This window comes from Mesoplodon densirostris, chromosome 12 (genome assembly GCF_025265405.1).
Source record: "Mesoplodon densirostris isolate mMesDen1 chromosome 12, mMesDen1 primary haplotype, whole genome shotgun sequence".
NCBI classification, from domain to species: domain Eukaryota; kingdom Metazoa; phylum Chordata; class Mammalia; order Artiodactyla; family Ziphiidae; genus Mesoplodon; species Mesoplodon densirostris.
The window spans coordinates 32,375,948-32,394,601 of NC_082672.1; the positions used below are offsets into that span (position 1 = coordinate 32,375,948).

An 18,654-nucleotide genomic window follows, 5' to 3' on the forward strand; every position below is an offset into this window, starting at 1 on the left:
AGAAAACATTTGTTTTGAAAGAAGGGGCTAAGATAGTGATATAACCCACATCCTGAAAATGGGTAAAACTTTTCAGGGGCTCAATTAGAGCATGTTGCTTAGGATTGTAAACTACCAAATGGTAGTAATAGCTTATTGATTTTTGTTTTTCAACAAATAATGAACTTTCAGGAATTATGCTAGGTGCTGGTTATACAGCAGTGAAGTTGTTTGGGATTGGTGGCAGGATTGCCTAAAGCCTCTGGAGCTGGATGGCCTGGGTTTGGATCCTGGCCCTTCCATTTATCGGTTGTGTGGCTCTGCTCATGTTATTTATCCTCCTTTTACCTTCTTCATCTGCAACGTGGGAGTAATTTTAGTTCCTCCCTCAGGGTTGTGAATTAAAGGGATTGCTACATGCAGAGTCTCTAGAATAGTGCTCAACCAATAGCTGATATTATTATTTATTGTTATCTCTGTCGTTACTGTTAATGCTGTCACTACCATTAGGGAAGAAACAGATGCAGTCCCTTCTTTTATAGAATCCCTATATGATGACAGTGGCCCGCCATTTATTATGAATTTATTATGTGCCAGGCACTTTATGTATAGCATCTAATTTAATCCTTAGAGCCACCCGGCAGGTACGTATTAATATCCCTGTTTTGCTTATGAGGAAGCTGAGACTCAGTGATGCTAAATAACTTGTCCGTGGTTATGTGGCTAGTATGAAGCAGAGCTGGAATTCTAATCCTGGTCTGTTTAGTTCCCAGACTTCATCTCCAAACCATCATGTTATTTTATCCAAAGATTAGTTCGTTTCGCACACAAAGAATGTAGCTCCAGCTCTGGCCTTTACAAAAATCAGGGCCCCATCTGAGAGAGGGAATTTGAGCAAATGCAGTTCATCAGTAATTCTGACCATACTACTCAGTGGGCATAGTTGATTAATGAAGAGCCAGCAGTGTTCTGGATGTCTCTGTCACCTTGGTGAGGGTGCGCTGTCAGAGTGCCCAATATGACAAGGTTTATATGCATTTTGATTATGAGAATGATGTGCAGTATTGGGACCCTTGATGATTTATGCACAGCCTCTGGTATACTGAGCTCCAGGAAAGGGCAGCTCTTCCTAGGATGACCTAGTTGCTTTCGGAGGAGACTGCCTGGCACAGATTTCTTTCTTGACTTGATTCTTGATGAGAACAGCAGGGGCTTGCTATTAACAAATAATATTGTTAGCAATTATCTTGGGTGTTATTTGACTTGGACATTGTAGAGAATAATGCCTTGGTTTTCTTTTTTTAAAAATTTTTATTTATTTTTGGCTGTGTTGGGTCTCTGTTGCTGCGTGTGGGCTTTCTCTACTTGCGGCGAGCGGGGGCTACCTTTCATTGCGGTGCGCGGGCTCTAGGGCCTGCGGGCTTCAGTAGTTGTGGCACACGGGCTCAGTAGTTGTGGCTTGTGGGCTCTAGAGCGCAGGCTCAGTAGTTGTGGCGCACGGGCTTAGTGGCTCCGCGGCATGTGGGATCTTCCCGGACCAGGGCTTGAACCCGTGTCCCCTGAATTGGTAGGCGGATTCTTAACCACTGCGCCACCAGCGAAGCCCTGCCTTGGTTTTCATATACCTTCCTCTCCAATCTATGAAGGAAGGGAACCTTACACTTTGAACTCTAAGATAGTTTAATTTGTTTCATTTTTATTTAAAGTTGTTAGAATGAAGTATTAATGGTTTATCTCACTAACATTAACTCAAATATTAGGTTTTTAAAAATTGAGCATCTGAAATAAGTGGAACATTTCGACAACCATGGCTCTTAGGCGTGAGGGCCGTAAAACGCAGTGGGGAGTAATAATTACCTGAGATGGTTCTACATGTGCTCCCAGTTTCTTAGGGCTTATTTTCTAATGCTTGCTCAGGTTACACAGAGGCTAATAGTGGCTGCAAGAAACCGCAACCCCAGCTTAATTGTTTAAACCGCAGGGGAGGATGTTATCTCACATAACAGGAAGCTCAAACTCTGGGCGCTGGACCTGGCCACGTGTAGCATGCGCAGTGGGCTGGTCCTCTTCTCTGTGACCCTCTCGCCAATGCCCTTTACTATATGTTACTTTGTCTTTAGACCTTCCCCTCTCATGGATTATTCAAGATGGTAACAACCTTTCTAGGAATCATGTATACAGTGTTCAGAAGAAGAAGAGGGGCCGTCTCATGGCTCTTTTTAGAAGGAGGAATCTTTCCCCAGGAGCCCCCACCGGCAGACCTTTTACATGTCTTTTTGGCAAAGGGGAGGGGAACTACCACGATTGCCCTAGACTAGCAGACCATTACCTTGTGGCCTCATCTGGAGCCAGCCTCCACTGGCACGCAGGGGGAAAAGCGAGAAAAGCTGAACAAAATTTGAGTTCTGTTAAAAAGTAGAAAGGTTGGAGGAAATTCATGCTCTGAATGTAACCCGATCCTGCCTAGACTTGAATTAGCAAAGGGCTACAGTTCATATCTTTTGTATATGTGGGTTTAATTTAAACCAGATGTTTGCTTATATCTTTATAGAAATAGTTCTATCTCTCTTATAGGTCCTTTACCCTTTAAAGAAACCAAACAAGCGATATAATGTGTTATTAAGGTAACTAGGGTGGGCAGCATTGAATTATTTAAAAAATAACTCTTGTTTATCCTCACCATATAGATAATTTAAACTAACAAATAGTCCCTTTGGAATGTAGTTGTACTTATTTGGATATGGGATATGGTATTTTCTAGACCTTTTGACACTTAAGAAAAATAAACCTACAAGGGAGAGGAATTACTTGCAGTCAGCTCTCAGTCTGCCTGTTTTTGTTATTCCTTCTCCCTCTCCAGATATTTCTTTCTCCTGTTTCCTCCCTTTCCTCCTCCTCCTCCTCCTTTTCCCTCCTTCCCTTTTTTTTTTTTTTTAAATTTTTTTTGCGGTTCGTGGGCCTCTCACTGTTGGGGCCCCTCCCGTTGCGGAGCACAGGCTCCGGACGCGCAGGCTCAGCGGCCATGGCTCACGGGCCCAGCCGCTCCCATGTGGGATCCTCCCGGACCGGGGCACGAACCCATGTCCCCTGCATCGGCAGGCGGACTCTCAACCACTGCGCCACCAGGGAATCCCCTCTCCTTCCCTTTTTAAAAACATGTTGACTATTATTTGAGAAGCATCACTCTTATTACTTTCTTAGCAGAGTTAGGTGGTTGCTGAATCATTCCTTTCTTGGGGTTGCTGTTTTGTTTCTCTCACAGCGCTTTAAGGGAAGGTCGTGGGGCTATTGAAAGACCTTTTCTTGGGATACAGGCTGTTTGGGGAGATGAACATAAGCAAGTGATCGTAGGTATCAGAAAGTGGCTCACCATATCCTCTGCCCGGTCACACGACGGATAAAAACAGGATTTGTCAGAGTGGAAAATGACCGAATTGGAACTGTGTACACGTTGCCAGTATTTTTTAAGTTTAATTGTTATTTGTTACACAATTTTGTTCCTGCCTCAAAACTCAAAGGAAAGCCTCTCTCCATACCTGCATTTTCAAGTTTAGAAATGCGTATTTCCCCCTTTTGTAAACCTTCAGTCCCCTAACGAATGGATTGAGCTCTGTTGATAGAAATCAAAGACCTCCTGTTGCTTGTGATCTCAGCAGAGGATGGGAGCCACTCAGCTGGCAGCAGCACCTACCCTGTTCAGGGATTTTATTCACAGTGAGGTCTCTTAGAGCAGCACTGGTTCTCTCAAGGTTTTAAGGAAACATCTGGACCCAATAATTAGCATGAACTTCTTGCTTGAAGTTCTTTGTATGAGTGTCTAGAGTTGTGCATGTATCTGCTTGCCTGGCTTTGCTTGCTGTTGTACTCTGATTAAGGGCTAGCGCTCTCAGCAGCATAATGTTGCCGGCTAGGTGGTTTAAGCTAGTGGTAGTGACAACATCTTGGAACTTACCTCCTTTTTTAAGCATCAGAAAAAAAGAATAGTTTCGCATAACACAGCTCCTTACCTAAACAGTGCTGATCCTCTATTGATGATGGTTTTCTGCTTGGTCGTGTGTTAAATGATGCATGCTTTTTTCTCATGGAGCTGTTACAATAATGAACACTTTTGTCAACCCGGATGGAGCATGCCAACATGGTAATTGTGTCAAAACCACATGACTGTCTAATGGGCTGGCTGTTCACAGCAGTGTTCTTTTTGGTTGCTGGTAAGTAGAGAGGTCTTTACTTAGTATGTTATATAACTATACTAACGATGGATTTTAGGTATTTGTAATTAAAGCTTAGTGGAATGAGCATTGCTTGAGTTTGGGAAACTGTAGTTCTTTCTGTTTTTGGCTTTACCCACCTGGCTTTGTGATCTCAGGCAAATCTCCTAGTCTTTCGGAGCCTCAGTTTCCTTGTTGATAAGATAAAATGAGGGTATTAGGCCAGATGATCTCACAACACTCATTGAGTAAATATTTTTCTGGTGTCCGTTATGTGCCAGTCTAGGTGCTGGGAACATAGCAGTGAAAAAAAGAGAAAGATCCTGAGATCCCAGCCCTCAGGGGGCTTTCATTTTAATAGAGGGCTTGTGTTCTGCTTCAGGAGTTTCCATTTTAGTGGGCAGTGGTATTTAAAGGCTTATCCACATTGGAAACTCTGAGCGATACAGGCATGATAATTGTGGTAAACTGATGTGCTATAATCATGTTTTCTTGATGGTGGTAATTTGTTCAAGAAACCATTTTGTCAACAAAGAAGGTGGTGTTTAGGTTTGATTGAAACACTGTTGATCTCTTGAAACTATTTTAAGAATGTACTTATTTACATAAATTATATCTCCCCTTATTGTTGAATATTTACAATCCAATTAGCCATTTCCATTGTATTTTATCTTGTAATTTCCCTTTGCAACACTGCTCAGCTCTAAAGTTCATAAAACTTAAAAGTCTTGCGAGTCCAGTTGTGGTTGAGGACTGCCTTGTGAGACTCAGTGGTGTGGTGTGGTTTACCTGTGCTCTTTGTGTCTGTAGTAGCACCTTGTCTTTGTTTTTTAATTTTATTTATTTATTTATTTTTGGCTGTGTTGGGTCTTTGTTGCTGTGTGCGGGCTTTCTCTAGTTGCGAGCGGGGGCTACTCTTCCTTGCGGTGTGCGGGCTTCTCATTGTGGTGGCTTCTCTTGTTGCGGAGCACGGGCTCTAGGCACGCGGGCTTCAGTAGTTGTGGCACGTGGGCTTCAGTAGTTGTGGCACGTGAGCTCAGTAGTTGTGGCTCACGGGCTTAGTTGCTCCGCAACATGTGGGATCTTCCCAGACCAGGGCTCGAACCCGTGTCCCCTGCATTGGCAGGCAGATTCTTAACCACTGTGCCACCAGGGAAGCCCTCGTCTTTGGTTTTGATCCGTCAGCTCAGTTGTGATTACATGGCCAGGTAATAACCTTCAAATACGATTTTCTTGGTGGTGGGAACTCATTGGTATATTTCTTATTTGGGGGAGGGGCAGGGCTAATTATAGCAAATCACAGAATAGATTCATGTTGTTCTGTAATCGTTTTGACAGACTGGCATGAATCGTCTTTGAGGACTAAGCCAAGGGCTCTGGTTGTTTCCGTCTTTCATACACAATGGAGTTGTGACTGTGTTAAAAAATACAGGTGTGGGGCTTCCCTGGTGGTGCAGTGGTTGAGAGTCCGCCTGCCGATGCAGGGGACACGGGTTCGTGCACCAGTCTGGGAAGATCCCACATGCCGCAGAGCAGCTGGGCCCATGAGCCATGGCCGCTGAGCCTGCGCGTCCGGACCCTGTGCTCCGCAACAGCAGAGGCCACAATAGTGAGAGGCCTGCGTACCACAAAAAAAAAAAAAAAAAAAAAAAAAAATACAGGTGTGCACAGCTGTGTGGTCCTCCATTCAGTGGCCTTGGACAAGTCACTTAACTTCTACTCTTCCATTTATTACCGCAAAATGGGACTAATACCTACCCTGTAGGATGTTGTGAGGAGCAGAAATCCTAAGTGTGATGTCTGACCCAGTAAACAGTGAGTGATAGAGCTTAGGATGAAAATGCAGCTATTAATGCTTTTAACATAACATTTAGTTTTATATTTCATTGCTTCTGAAATGTTTTGACCCAAAGTCAGCTTTAGTTGATCAGTCTCCAGATTGTTTCTCACAGCCAAAGTAATTAGAGAGCTGCCAATTATCTTGGTTAGCTCAGACAAATGTGAGGCATTTTTGTTTTCATTTTACCAGGGTATTGATTCAGCTCTCAAAATGTAATTAGAGAGTATATGCTGAAAGTCAACTTTGGTCATTTCATGATCAATGTAAATAATATTTTCCACTTAACTGGTACCTCGAAAATGGTACCTTAAAGAAGGAAAAAAAGATTTTCTGTGCAATATGGAGCCAGTTCAAGTACTCATGAGGGTCTTACTGGAAGACATGATTTTGAACTTTAAGTGCCTAAGAATAAGATGTAAGATTGGACATGTGTATATTATAGTTACCTAACTGTTCCCTCTTTTGTAGCATTGCCCTCAAGGACATTACTGTCCCCTGATCTCCCTGTCTCACTGTGTATTTCTTCTCACCCTTGTGCCTTTTCCCTCTGCCTGGCCCTTAAACGTTGGTGGTTACAAGGGTTCTCTTCAGGGCCCTCTAAGCTCGAACTCTACTTTTTTTTCTAGGTGGTGTCAATGTCACTTGTGCTTTTAGCTATCACTCATGTGATGACAACTCCCAAATCTGTATCTCTAGTGCATATTTGGTCTCCTTTTAAGACCTGTGTGTCAAGTGGCCACAGACTTCTCAGTCGCAGTGAACTAAAAATCAAGTTTAATTGTGTCAACCAGGCCTTCTTTTCCTCGAGTTCCCTATTTCCGTGATGGTTCTACCATCACCCAGGCTCTCATAACTTGGGACTTTTCCTGGACTCTTTCTTCTCTTTGACTTGCTATTTTCAGTTAGACACCACGTCATGTGCAGTCTTTGTCTTTACCATTTGATTCATTTCTTATCCTATACCTCGCTGCTTCCTCCGGAGTACAGACCATTATCTCATCATGCCTGGATTATAGCACCAGACTCCTGGATGCCTTTCTGTTTCATTCTCTTCTCTCATCCTGTACTTTACAGCAAGGTTGGGCTATCCCAAATGTGAATTTGATTACTTTACTCCTCTACTTAAAGTGCTTATACGACTTCTCATTGCCTTTAAATCAACCTCCAGACCTTTCTTAGCATGACATGTAAAACCTTTCATGTTCTGGCTTCTGTCTACTTCTGCTGCTTCATCATCAGCAATTCACTTTCCTCCTTCCCGCACATCCCCACTCACAAGCCCCCACTTCGCTTGTACAGTGTTTTATTGTTCAGTACTTGTAGTTTCCTACAGGAGGAATATCCTCATGTTTCTACACAACTTGCCTATGCCTGGCACGTGCTTCCCATTTTGATTCTCTTGCCTGAATAATGAATACTCATTATTTTAAAGCAACTCCAATGTCAGCTTTTGCAGAAAGGCTTGCCTAATGACCCTCATCTCCTAATCCAGGTTAAGTGTTTGTGCTGTGCTTTTTAAGCAGCATGCTCTTCATTTATCTATACCCCGACTCTGCTAGCTCCTTGAAGGTAGTCTTTTATTCATGTGCCTAGGGCTTGGCATATTGTAGGGCCCCATTAAATATAGGCTGACTGACTGAATGAATGTTTTTATGCTCGCCTATTACAAGTATGTAACAATTTAAAAGTTATTATTTTTTAATTGAGATTATCACTCCTTTAAAGCTTACAGTTCAGTGGTTTTGAGTATATTCACAAGGCTGTTCAACCATCACCGCTGTCAAATTCCAGAATATTTTCATCACCCCCCAAAGAAACCCTGTACCCATTAACAGTTGCTCCCATTCTCGCCTCCTTCCAGCCCTTTGCAACCACTAATCTACTTCTTGTCTCTGTGGATTTGCCTTTTCTGGAAATTTTATACAAATGGCCTTTTGTATCTGGCTTTTCCTTAGCATAATGTTTTCAAGGTTCAGTAGTCTTCCTTTTCAAGACTACTTAATTTTCTGTTGTATGGATGTATCACATTTTGTTTATCCATCCATTAGTTGGTGGCCATTTAGATTGTTTCCGTTTTTTGACTGTTATGAATAATGCTGTTAGAAACGTTCATTTACAAGTTTTGGGGTAAACATATGTTTTCATTTCTCTTGGGTAGATACCTAGGAGTGGAATTGCTGGGTCATACAGTAACTTTATGTTTAATTTTTTGAGGAACTGCCAAACTGCTTTTCAGAGTGGCTGTACCATTTTACATTCTTGCCAGCAATGTTGAGAGTCCCCAAATTTCCAATAACCTCACAAATACTTGTTCCTCTCTGCCTTTGATTATAGCCATACTGGTGGATGTGAAGTGGTATCTCATAGTGGTTTTGATTTGCATTTCCCTAATGACTGCTAACGTTCAGCATCATTTCAAGTTCTTATTGGTCACTTTTTCTTTGGAGAAATTCTACTCAAATCCTTTTGTGCATTAAGAAAATTTCTTTTTTTGGTCTTTATTGTTGAGTTGTAAGAGTTCTTTTTATATTCTGGATACAGGACTCCTCAGATATATGATTTGCAAAAGATGGTGAATAATATTTTAAGAAACAAGTATAGTACTGATACATGCTACAACATGGATGAACCTTGAAAATGTTATGCTAAGTGAAAATGCCACAAGTTGTATGATTCCATTTATTTGAAATGTCAAATAGGCAAATCTATACAGACTGAAAGTAGTTTAGTGATTTCCATGGGCTGCAGGAAGGAGAGGCTGGAGAGTAACTGTTAATGGTACGGTGTTTCTTTTGGGGATGATGAAAGTGTTCTAGGATTAAACAGTGGTGATGGTTGCACAACCTTTTGAATATGCTTAGAATAACTAACTGTACAGTTTAAAAGGGTGAATTTTATGGAATGTGAATTATATATCAATAAATCTTTAAAAAGAAAAATCAGGTGTATTTTATTTTTTGAACTTTTCAAGTTTGTACCACTTTTGAAGATAGCTGTGAAATTTCCCATTAGTCAGGGTGCCAGGCCTTTGAGTATATTTATCCTTGGCAAGAGAGGAGACAGTGTGCTGTGTCTGCTGTCCCTGCCTATTTTTTTTTTTTTTTTTGCTGTACGTGGGCCTCTCGCTGTTGTGGCCTCTCCCGTTGAGGAGCACAGGCTCCGGACACGCAGGCTCGGCGGCCATGGCTCACGGGCCCAGCCGCTCCGCGGCATGTGGGATCTTCCCGGACCAGGGCACGAACCCGTGTCCCCTGCATTGGCAGGCAGACTCTCAACCACTGCGCCACCAGGGAAGCCCCCCTATTGTTTTTTTTTTTTTTTTTTTTTTTTTCTTTTTGCGGTATGCGGGCCTCTCACTGTTGTGGCCTCTCCCGTTGCGGAGCACAGGCTCCGGATGCGCAGGCCCAGCGGCCATGGCTCACGGGCCCAGCCGCTCCGCGGCATATGGGATCCTCCCAGACCGGGGCACGAACCCGTATCCCCTGCATCGGCAGGCGGACTCTCAACCACTGCGCCACCAGGGAGGCCCCCCCCATTGTTTTTTATTTAAATTTTTTTTTTCATTTTTTAATTGAGGTATAGTTGATGTACAATATTATGTAAGTTACAGGTGTACAACATAGTGATTCACAATTTTTAAAGGTTATATTCCATTAATAATTATTATAAAATGCTGGCGAGGGCCTCCCTGGTGGCGCAGTGGTTGAGAGTCCGCCTGCCGATGCAGGGGATACGGGTTCGTGCCCCGGTCTGGGAGGATCCCATATGCCGCGGAGCGGCTGGGCCCGTGAGCCATGGCCGCTGGGCCTGCGCATCCGGAGCCTGTGCTCCGCAACGGGAGAGGCCACAACAGTGAGAGGCCCGCATACCACAAAAAAAAAAAAAAAAAAAATGCTGGCGATATTTCCTGTGTTGTACAGTATATACTTGTAGTTTATTTATTTTATGCATAGTAGTTTGTACTTCTTAATCCTTTACCCGTATCCTGCCCCTCCTCCTTTCCTTGTCCCCACTTGTAACCACTAGTTTGTTTGCTATATCTATGAGTCTTTTACTTTTTTGTTATATTCACTGATCTGTTTTATTTTTTAGATTCCACATATAAGTGATATCATACAGTATTTATCTTTTTCTGTCTGACTTATTTCACTTAATACCCTCCAAATCCATCCATGTTGTTGCAAATGACAAAATTTCATTCTTTTTTATGGCTGAGGAGTATTCCATTGTAGATATACACTGCGTCTTCTGTATCCATTCTTCTGATGGACACTTAGGTTGCTTCCACATCTTGGTAATTGTAAATAATGCTGCAGTGAACATTGGGGTGCATGTATCTTTTCAAATTAGTGTTTTGCTTTTTGGGGATATATACCCAGGAGTGGAATTGCTGGATCGTATGGCAGTTCTACTTTTAGATTTTTGAGAAACCTCTATACTGTTTTCCACAGTGGCTACACCAATTTCCATTCCCACCAGCAGTGTACAAGGGTTCGCTTTTCTCCACATCCTCGTCAGCATTCGTTATTTGTGTTCTTTTTGAAGATAGCCATTCTCACGGGTGTCAGGTGATATCTCATTGTGTTTTTAATTTTACTTCTCCAATTAATGATGTTGAGCATCTTTTCAAGTGCCTGCCTGTTGTTTTTTTTTTATGTCAGTGGTACTACTGTTCTTCTAAACTCCCTCTTTGCTTGTGTAAAATTTAGACAGCCAGATACTTTGAGATTTAATTTCAATTTTGTTTTCATTAGTTATTATAGGATTGATTATTAGATGCATTTCCCCCCCACCCCTATGATGTCTTCATTTGGTTCAGGTTGGGACCCCTAGATACTTTTCTTATAATCACATATATTAGGAAAACTGTATATGAGGTTGGGTGGGATGGAGGTTTGGAGTTTTGATTATAGTTTTAATACCTTTCTTAGAAGACTAATTTTTGCATCAGAATAGTGATGGTGAATTATGGGATTGAATATTGGGACAAAAAAGAAGATACTTTTGTTCCAGATTTAGTTATCTTGCAATTAAGCCCCCAATGCTTAAAATTCATTTTTATAATAGCTAACATGTTTAAAAATTTTGGTTTTAATGTGTGAAATTGTAGTAAATGTATCTCAGAATTTTCTAGCATTATCAGTAACATTTTCATATTGTAGAATAAGGAATATCAAGTATAGAGAAAAGTAATTTTCCTTAAAAAATTGAATTTTCCTGAAAAAGTTGAATTTTGGGGGTGAATTACTGTTTATAGCTAGGTGAAATCAAACAAAAGTAATCTTTCTAGAGCTTTTGATGTTTTGAAGTTTTCTCTGTACAGAATCAGAGAGTTAATTCTATTGTGGTGCTAGTTTTGGTTCTTTGATTCTGATAGAGAATTATAAGCTTAGAGGGTAGCAGTCTCCTTTGTCTCTTGTGCTTCTGAACCTTCTTTTTCTAAATGTGTTTTCTCCCTGTCATCTTTCTGCCATTCCCCTTCCCACCCTTCCTTACCCTGCCCCTTGCGTCCAAACTAAAACTGGGAGAGTTTGTAAAATAACCTTTGGTGATTTTGTTTTGTTTATAGAATAAGCTGTGACCATGACTACTGAAGTGGGCTCCACATCTGAAGTGAAGAAAGAATCTGACCAGTTAGGAGCAGATGCAACCAAGGAGAAACCGAAAGAAGTAGCAGAAAATCAGCAGAATCAGTCATCTGATCCAGAGGAGGAAAAAGGTTCCCAGTCACCTCCTCCAGCTGAAAGCCAAAGTAGTCCACGCCGCCAGAAGAAAGAGAAAGATCCATCTGAGAGCAGGGGGATTTCTCGATTCATACCCCCGTGGCTTAAGAAACAAAAGTCCTATAACTTAGTAGTGGCCAAAGACGGAGGAGATAAAAAAGAGCCTACCCAGGCTGTTGGGGAAGAGCAGATTTTAGATAAGGAGGAATCTCTTCCTGAAGAAGAAAGGCAGGCCAAGGGTGATGCTGAAGAAACAGCCCAGGGAAAACAACAGGAGATTAAGGTCGATGTCAAGGAAGAGAAACCTCTGGTGAGCAGTCTGGAGACACAGGTGTGTTTGAGAAGTGATTGGAAGTGAAAGCTCTGATGGAATAACCATGTTAACAAAAAGGATTTGTTTTGAATCATTTTCAGTGATCTTATATTAAGATACTGCTTTGGCTTACTGTATCTGGAATATGGGTCTTAGAGGGTCTACCACAGCCCTCTCCTGTTATTCCTTTTAAAACTTTCAAAATAATAAAGCAAAAGAAAACAAAAATCCCCTGTTTATGCAGATCATAAAAAGGTCATATCTATTCAGTTTAGGGTTAGACAGGTACTCTCAATCCTTCTACCTCTCCTTTAAATAATATGTACTTTTGTATCTTTGATTTATTTAGGGGTTCAGTGGATAGGAAGAAGTAGATTTTTATGTGTGTGCCTTTTGGTTGCCTGATGAAGCCTAGGTTTTGCCATGGTATGAAATTGTAATTAGAAATATTATTTGACATGGTATTTAAATTGTAGTTGCTGGGACGTAGTTTCTTTTACTCATTTAATGCTGACGTTGCCAAATTGGCAAAATGAGAAAATTGGAGGCGGATTGGGGGAAAGAAATGTAGGAAAACACCCTTTCTGGCAAAGTTTTTGAAGTCTTTTAGGCGCGCAGTGTTTATAACAATCACAGTTCTTACTTAAGATTTTCCTTTCTCGTGTGTTGCCTTCTGCAAATTGGTCACCTTTAGTATGAACTTAATTTTTTTCCTCCACAGCCTGTTGAAGAAGTAAGTAAAGAGAGAGAAGAGGAGAAGGTAAAGGAAATACAGGAGGACAAATCGGATGAAGCAGCTAACAGGGAGACAAAGGAAGTTCAGACCAATGAGCTAAAAGCAGAGAAGGCCTCTCAGAAAGCCACCAAGAAGACCAAAACTGTTCAGTGCAAAGTGACCCTCCTAGATGGCACCGAGTACAGCTGTGACCTGGAGGTGAGAGTGGGAGCTGATAGGAGAACTATCTTGATGTGTGGAATGACAGTAAAAGTATCGTCTGCCCTCATTTGTGACCTGGCACAGTGAATAGATTTTTGTGTTCCTATAAGATAGTTTGTCACAATTCTGCATTAGAAAAAAAGCAAAACAAGAAAACATAGAAGAGGGTCATCATTTCCATTAGAAACGATAGTTCCTGACCCTTAAGGGTAAGCAGGGCTGATGTTCTGCCAGGCTGCACTGGTCATGTGTATTGGCTGGTATCTGTTGTGGATGGGCATTAAATAGTTTGAATATTACCCATGGCCACAAGTGTTTCACTTTAGGAGAAACATTGCACTAGGTTGAAATTTCAGAGTAATGAAATTTCAGCAGTTTAATCCCAAGTGTTTTCATCCCGAGACAGATAATGATTTAAAATCTAGCTTATTTAATTTAGTTTCATTTAATTAAAAAACACTCTTGATTTGCAAAGCATGTAATTGATAAGCACTGGTGCTGACCAAAGCTAATGTAATTTTTAAAAAGCATTTAATGCCTTATTTTATGACAATCAAAAGAGCCTGTTGCTTTTCATAGCTAAATTACTTTATTTACATGACGTATACTAATAGCTAATGTTTACTGAAGAACTATGTGAAGAACTTTGAATGAGTTACCTCGTGTAATATTTATAAGACTCTGTATGAGGTAGGTATTATTATGGATATCCCCATTGTAAAATGAGGGAATGTAAGGCTTTAAAGACAAATACTGTATGCTAACACATATATATGTAATTTAAGGATATTCTTTTCCTAGTTTCTAAGACTAAACTAGAAAGTTTCATGAATAGGTGGTGAAAGACATGAATAGGTAGTGAATCTTATCTAATGTACTTTCTGAATCAACTGAGAGGATCATATGTTTTTGTAATCTATTAATGTTGTAATTTACATTGTTTTCTAGCATGAAGCCGTCTTTGAATTCCTAATATAAATACTACTTGTTCACGATGATTTGGCATTGATTTTGTATTTTTAATTTAGGGTTTTTGCATATATTGTCTTTAATTTTCTTTTATCAAATTATCTTCATCAGATTTTGTTATCTGGGTTATGTACTAATCTCATAAAGTTGCTTCTCTTTAGAATTCTCTGGAAAAATTTGCCTAAATTAGGGATTTAACTGTTCTTTGGAGATCTGGTAGAACTTGCCTTTAAAACTGTCTTGGGGGGACTTCCCTGGCAGTCCAGTGGTTAAGACTCCACGCTTCCACTGTAAGGGGCATGGGTTTGATCCCTGGTCGGGGAACTAAGATCCCACATGCCCCGCAGCATGGCCAAATTAAAAAAAAAACAAACAAAACGAACAAACAAAAAACTGTCTTGGGAAGAATATTGTTGGGAGGTTTTTTTTTTTCTTTAAATCATTAGTTTGATTTTCCAATAGTCTGTTTCTGGTTTTCCTTGAATAAGTTTCAGTAATTCATATTTTTAGTGGAACTGCCCATTTCATCTAACTTGACAAATCTGTTGGTATGAAGTTGTTCGTAGTGTTCTCATCTTGTATCTTTGATTTTGATTCATTTTTAATTTCTTGTGTTATTTGTGCTTTCTTCATCATTCTTGCTATAGAGTTAACCATTTTAATCTTTCAAAGAAGCAGCTTGGTTTTATTTGTTTCTTTTCTGTTTTGTAACATTTTGTTCTTTATTTTTTCCTTGGGTTTATTCTGTTTTTTTTCCCCCAATTTCTTGAGTTGAATATTTGAAAGAAAAGTATGCTTTATGCTTTCATGGCTCTAATTTTCCTTTCAAGTACCTCTTGTTGAGTGCATAAGTTTTGAAATACTGTACTTTTAATTGCCATTCAGTTCTTCATATTTTCTCATCCCATTGTGGTTCAACTTAACTTGGTTGGAGAAGCAGAGGAGTCTTTATTTCAGTGACTGTATTAATTTACAGGTTGTCTTTTCAGCTAATAAGTGATAAGTTAATATACCATTATAAGAACGAACTTCTGAGGATCATAGATAAATTTGAAATAAGCTTGTAGCATATAAGTGTTGTGTAAACTTTTTTTTTTCCTGTCCAGTACAAAGCAGAACAAAATTTGAGTAGACTTAAGTGATGTGACCACACAGCAGATTTTATGCCCCTGGAAACCTAGGCAGTGACTGTGTATTTGACCAGAGGCTGTAGTTCATCAGTGTCACCATAGTTGTTACAATGCAGGCGTTATAAGTGATATTTCCTCTTTTGATTAATTTCTATTTTATCCAGTTCTCCTTCCCATCTAGGTTCTTTGAGTTCTTAGTATCATTAGAATGGGTCTGATACTGATCAGACTGCTGCTAGTTCCTCTTCAGGAGCAGAGCCCAAAGAACAGCCATCACGTGGTCTGAGCACGCTCTCGTTTCCCAGTTCCAGCACTGACCTTAGGCAGTTGGGGTGATGTGCTGACGCTGCTTATCTGTCGTTCTGTAGCTCTGTACCGGAAACGGGTGTCTGCGGACTACTTGGGGGGAAGTATGTTGTGGGAAACTGTGACTGTAAATGAAGTTGCAAGTACTTAAGGAAGTGAATACAGTGTGGGAAATAAATACTTTTATTTTATTTGGTTGGCGAGATTAGATTTGTTTCCAGCTGTTTACTGTCATTAAAGATGATAATTATGTCTTTCATGGCTTTTTAGAGGCCTATAGTTATTGCTTGCTGTTTTTCTGTATGTACCTGTATCTAATTTTCAATTAGATTTTTAGATAGTAGCATGCCCACTGAAGAGGGCCTAAATGCCTTCACTTAGGGCACCTACAACAGTAGAGGGAAGCATGGCCTGTACAGGAGGTCTTGAGGAGTTGGAACAGCCTGACTTATAGGGACCTTGTAGAGTAGGATGAAGTTCTACAAGGCGAGAAGTGCCAGGATAAGATGATTAAAACTGATGGATAGAGCAAAAAGGAGCTGGAAGAAATGGACCAGAGATTGTAAAGTTATTAGTAGAAAAGACCTAGCAAGGTCAAGAATGCTATTCGATATTAGAACATGGCTGCAGTAATTTAAGGGGGACTTTTTTAATCCACTGCCTTGGTTATGCTACACACCAGTGGTCTTTATAGACATGGTTTTATCGATGTGATTAGAGCATTGGGACAGTTAGGCAGATTCCTGTTTTTGTTATCTGTCAGTACCTTTGGTCAACAAAAATACCCTTTTTATACCATTTAATGCCAGTGTTACTGTATTAACTGAATAATTTTTTTAAAATCAAGAAACATAATTCTTGGGGATATTTTTGTTTATTTGGTGTCTTAATATCATCTCTGCTTCACAGATTATTCCCTTAAAATAGATAGATCGATCTCCATATACCCTTTTTTATCCTCCTCCCAGCCCCCTGCCCTCTCCTGTCTCTGTTTCTACATTCTTTCTCCCGTGGGCCATCTGAACCTATTCTCGAACCTCAGGAATTAAGTGGAGAAAACTGCCCAGGGAGCCATGGCAACATCGTTTTCAAAAACTGTTATCTTTGAAGTCTGCATTCTTTTGAAGAAAGAGAGTATATGTTAATACTAAGTGCATAAAAAAATGCTTCACACACACAGTATTTATGAGCATAAATATTGGATAACGGTGCATTTTTGGAGAATGATTTTAGTTAAGTACAAAAACAATATGGAAATGGCTTGACTTTAATTAATGTTATTTCTGGCTTATGTGACAATAGACTTATTGCTAAGCCATGCATTAATTTTGACACAAGGCCGAGTCTCTTTGTGCATTTGTTCCAAATCTTTGTGTGAAGTATTTTTTCATTAAAGTTAGTAAAAATTACAATTTACATTTGTATACTAGTCTGTTATCTCGATAATAAACTGAGATCTCAAAGATTTTTTGAAAAAAAAATCTTTACTTTGAAGATTATTGTTTTCTTTTCTTTTCTTTTTTTTTGGGGGGGGGGGGGCGGTACGTGGGCCTCTCACTGTTGTGGCCTCTCCCGTTGCGGAGCACAGGCTCCGGATGTGCAAGCTTAGCGGCCCTGGCTCACAGGCCCAGCTGCTCCACGGCATGTGGGATCTTCCTGGACCGGGGCACAAACCTGTGTCCCCTGCATCGGCAGGTGGACTCTCAACCACTGCGCCACCAGGGAAGCCCAAGATTATTGTTTTTAATGAAGAAAATTTATAATTTCTACTCTCTGATATGTCTACTTTTATCTCGTTGAGATATGCAATGGTATGTGACAAGCCCCTTTGGTACCAGAATTTAATGGTAAAGAATTTTCGGGAGTCTCCTGGATTTTGCATGCTTGTTCCAGGGACTCTGCTATAGGAGGACTCTTGTGATATTGCCACTGAAGTCATTTACATACTCCATGTGTTAAAACAGCAGGGCTCCTTCCTCTAAGGAAAAATACACTAAGATTTAGTTGATGCCATGGATATAAAGTCAGGAGATCTGTGTTTACTTTTCTTTTGACTCTTTGGATGTCTTGGGGAAGTCACTTCCTCTTTTTTCTTCTATTCTCAGATTGCAAAGTAAGAATGAAAATATTTGCTTCCTCTATTTCTAGGATTGAGCTGGCTTTACTACAGCTGATAAGTCTGTATATATATTTTTAAAGTCTGAAAATAAATGTGAAAGCATGAGTAAATGTGCATTCTGAGTTAGAGTTGCTCACATTTTCCTCTGGCATCTGAAAGTTTTTCCCACGTGTTGATTTTGTCTGAGAATTGAGGGCATTGTTCCTGCCCACACAGGAATGTCAGTGCCATTTTTTCTCAGTGCTATGAATAAGGCTGTCAGAATGTAGGCGCTCTTTGTCAGTGTTCTGTTGATAAAACTATTTATCAGGCAGTAGAATGTGTCAAGGTCTTCTTGCCTTTTTTGTGTAGAGTACTGGCCTCAGAAATCCAATTTGTTATCATTGCTTTTGAGTGTTTTATTTGCTTACTTGATTGTTTATGTCTACTGTCACCCTCTAAGGCTGTTCTTTTAGACTTCTGTATAATCGACCCTTACTCGGTTTACGAGTTAAATAGTTTTAACTGTCCACATCTTGTAGAGGATCTGGAAGTTGTGGCCCTCTAAACTCTTGCAAAATAGCGTTAGATTTAAATATGATTTAAATAGAACTGTGAACAATTTAATTGGCATATATTATATGCCATTTAAAATTCCAGTGACATAGGTCCAGATGGAATGTCTCTGGTTAACTGTCCATTTATCCCTTTAGCTCAAAAAGGAATTTAAGGTGATAATTCTATCCAATAACGTAATTTTTATTTAGTAAATGGGAAGAGGCTGCCACACCATGTGAGTAGTTGAATACTTTGGTCCAGCTTGAAGAACATGAGGGGTTCACAGCAGCAGAGCGTCTCATTAGCTGGGCATTCAGGACGCTGTTGCCTGTGACCTCAGGAGGTCTTTTGATCTATTACTGTAGGATTTTCTATGTTTTCCCTTGCCAGCCAAATAGGTCTTCTAATAAGGCACTGAATTGTCTGGCCTTTCTTTCCTCAAGTTTCTGATCAGATCATCTCTGCCATTTCAATTTCCCCATCCACACGATTCCCCCCAATCTTCTAATGTCTAACTTAAATCCAGCTGTCTGGATGTTTTTTCTTCCTCTGAACTTGTTTTCACCAGTAATTGGACGATCATGTGCTGCCTT

General features: G+C 40.3%; 1 protein-coding gene across 20 annotated transcripts in view; it reads left to right on the top strand.

Annotated features, from left to right (window-relative positions):
* Positions 1–18,654, top strand: part of EPB41L2 (erythrocyte membrane protein band 4.1 like 2) — a 272,775-nt gene that overhangs the window by 92,591 nt on the left and 161,530 nt on the right. For 17 of the 20 annotated variants that reach the window (XM_060114858.1, XM_060114849.1, XM_060114843.1 and 14 more), the window contains 2 exons: positions 11,597–12,081; positions 12,785–12,997. In XM_060114858.1, coding sequence (XP_059970841.1) covers positions 11,611–12,081; positions 12,785–12,997 — 684 coding nt within the window. In that variant the 5' untranslated portion in view covers positions 11,597–11,610. The remainder of the gene's footprint in view (positions 1–11,596; positions 12,082–12,784; positions 12,998–18,654) is intronic. The other 3 variants (XM_060114850.1, XM_060114860.1, XM_060114857.1) reach the window with 1 other exon arrangement.